This window comes from Suricata suricatta, chromosome 3 (assembly GCF_006229205.1).
Source record: "Suricata suricatta isolate VVHF042 chromosome 3, meerkat_22Aug2017_6uvM2_HiC, whole genome shotgun sequence".
Classification (NCBI taxonomy): Eukaryota; Metazoa; Chordata; class Mammalia; order Carnivora; family Herpestidae; genus Suricata; species Suricata suricatta.
This window is the reverse complement of record NC_043702.1, coordinates 173,821,670-173,824,411: the sequence shown is the minus strand read 5'-3', so window position 1 is coordinate 173,824,411 and position 2,742 is coordinate 173,821,670. Positions and strand designations below refer to the sequence as shown.

Here is a 2,742-nt window from a genome sequence, read left to right as displayed (position 1 = left end):
ATTTTAATTAATTGACTAATTAGTTTGTTTATTCGTTTTCCTGTTGGAGCGATCTAACTGCACCACAGCAAGCTTGGGCTAGTGACTAACGACTGGAGCAAAGGGCATGAACTTTCTAATGGTGCTTGACACACGTGTTGCAAGATTGGCTTCCAAGAGGGCTCTTGGCTGCGGCTGTTAAAGAGATTTCATCCCATAGGATTTCATATAAAGGACAGAGGATGACTGAATGAACGGCCTCTTCAATGACTCTCGTACAGCAGATGGAATATTTGTGGCAGTCCCTGAGCCTTGCTTTTCTGATCTTGGTCGTGGGATAAGAGCGTCGGAGTTTGCCGGGATCGGTAGTGGAGACGCTCAGCAAACGGCTCCTGTAATGAAGGATTATGATTGTGAGAAACCAGCAGTAACAGAACGAGCACAGGAACTACCCCCAGGCTCTTACCAAGTAGCCTGCGTGGTGCCGTGCGCGCAGGGGGTGGAGCTCAGTTATGCTGTGAAAACAAACCACCTCCGAGTACCAGTGGCTCAAAACAAGATCATTTCTCCCTCAGGCCACCTGCGCCTGGTGGTCACCAAGGGGGCTCTGCCCATTTCCTTATTCAGGGACCCGGCCGCTAGGGCACCGCCGTCTCAGATGCTGCCAGTCACCACACCAGAAGGAAAACGTAAAAAGAGCTCTGGCAGGGCTTACAGCGCATTCCCAGCTGCGGCCCAGAGAGACCCTTGTGCCTTCCTGTTCACAACTGTCTAGAACTCGTCACAGACCTCGCTCGACCACAAGGGGGCGGGAAGGGAAATTGCAACCCATGGGATCAGCACTGGCAGGGGCCCCACCCCCAGCCCCAAGGGAGGCAGCCGAGATTCTGGAACATGCTGGCAGCCAGCACCCCTGCACGGCTCTTCTGGCTGTTCTAAGTTCTGGCCTGTCATGGAGTCAGGGCTCCAGAAAGCCACGCTGCCGAGCCCTGCAGCTTCCCTGAGGGAAGACGGCTCTTCTGCACTAATGACACCTGATCGCACGTCACCTCCAAACTGATGTTACCTAATACAGATTTCATGATCAATTTCCCCTGAATGTCTAAAAAATAGAATTTTATAGTTGATTTGCCCAAACCAGGATCCATGTAAGGTCTATACATTACATGTGATTAATTTTTCTTGGTTAATTTTTTTTAATATCTTTTAAACGGTAATACTTCCTCCTCCTTCATTTTTCCTGTGCCATTTTGTTTGTTTGTTTAAAAGAAACTGAGTTGCTTCCCTGTCATGTTTCCCATGTTCTAAATTCGGCTGAGTGGGTCCCTGTAGAGACACTTCCCGGTGCCCCGCCCCCTGTAATCACATTTGCAAGTTTGATTGAACACATTCATTTTTTAGGGGCACTTGGGTGGCCCGGTTGGCTGAGTGTCTGACTCTCGGTTCTGACTCAGGTCATGATCTCACGGTTTCGTGGGTTCAGGCCCCGCATGGGGGGCTCTGCGCTGACAGTGCGGTGCCTGCTTGGGATTCTCTCTCCCTCTCTCTCTGCCCTTTCCCCCACTTGCGCTGTGTCTAGCTCTCTCAAATAAACAAAATATACTTTAAAAATATTTAAACATACATTCGCTTTTTCCCCAGGAATATTTCGTAAGTAGTACTGTGGACCCCGTGGGGGGGGGGGGGCAGGCGGTCGCTGGTTGTCGGTGCTGTTGGCCTGGTCCGTTCAGTATAAAGCCCGCTGTTGTGCCAGCTGCCTGCGGCCACTGTAACAACTCACCCCGGACAGAAATGGATTCCTCTCCTCTTTTTCCTAATATTTATTTATTTTGAGAGAAAGAGAGCGCACGTGCAGGGGCGGGGCAGAGAGAGAGGGAGACAGAGAGTCCCAAGCGGGCTCTGCATTGTCAGCACAGAACCTGATGGGGGCTCGAAACCGGGCACCGTGAGATCATGACCTGAGCCAAGATTAAGAGTCAGATGCTTAATGGACTGAGCCCCCCAGGTCCGGGGGTGTATTCACAGGGTCTGAGCCCCCCAGGCGCCCCAGGAATGTATTCCCAGTAAGGAAATATGGCCCCTCCATCGGGATCGAAAGAGGCACATGGTGATCACCGTGCTTCCCAGAGGCCGGCTGGTGTCCCTGAGGGGCGCCACCGTGTCCAGAGCTCAGCCTCCACCTGTGTCGCTGACAGGCCAAGCGGCCCACGGCGGCACTTGCTACACCGGCCCTGGTGAGAGGGAGCCCTGCCAACTTCTCTCCGCTCCATTCAGGGCGCTGGCATGGGGGACGGAGGCTGGTGGTTGTCCCTGGGAGCTCTCCTGTCCCCCTGGCTGCCCAACGCGCCCCTGCGGTGACGTGGGCGGCGCTGCCAGAAACCTGTGTTCGCTCCTGCAGGTCCCTCGACCTCCTTACCTCCAGCCTTCCCGGCCTGCCCCTCCTGCCTCACTGGCTGGCCACGCGGCGGCCAGCGCTTGAGAGTCCTGTGTACCTCCTCGAGCCACCTCCCCGCTGTCACTTCCCCCGTCACCTCCCCTGAGTCACCCCCGTCACCTCCCCCGTCGCCTCTCCCCCCATCACCTCTCCCCCCTGTCACCTCTCCCCCGTCACCTCCCCCCCATCACATCCCCGTCACCTCTCCCTCATCACCTACCCCGTCACCTCTTCCCCCGGTCACCTCCCCCCATCACCTCTTCCCCTGTCACCTCTCCCCCATCACCTCTCCCCCCATCAACCCCCCCCTCCCCCCCACAAACGAGTGT

General features: G+C 55.4%; 1 protein-coding gene across 1 annotated transcript in view; it reads left to right on the top strand.

The window, feature by feature from the left end:
* The window catches only part of HAPLN2 (hyaluronan and proteoglycan link protein 2), a 6,352-nt gene extending 3,833 nt beyond the window's left edge, over nucleotides 1–2,519 (top strand). The window contains exon 7 of the mRNA XM_029933448.1: nucleotides 2,378–2,519. Coding sequence (XP_029789308.1) covers nucleotides 2,378–2,519 — 142 coding nt within the window. The remainder of the gene's footprint in view (nucleotides 1–2,377) is intronic.
* The last annotated feature ends 223 nt before the right edge of the window (nucleotides 2,520–2,742 follow it).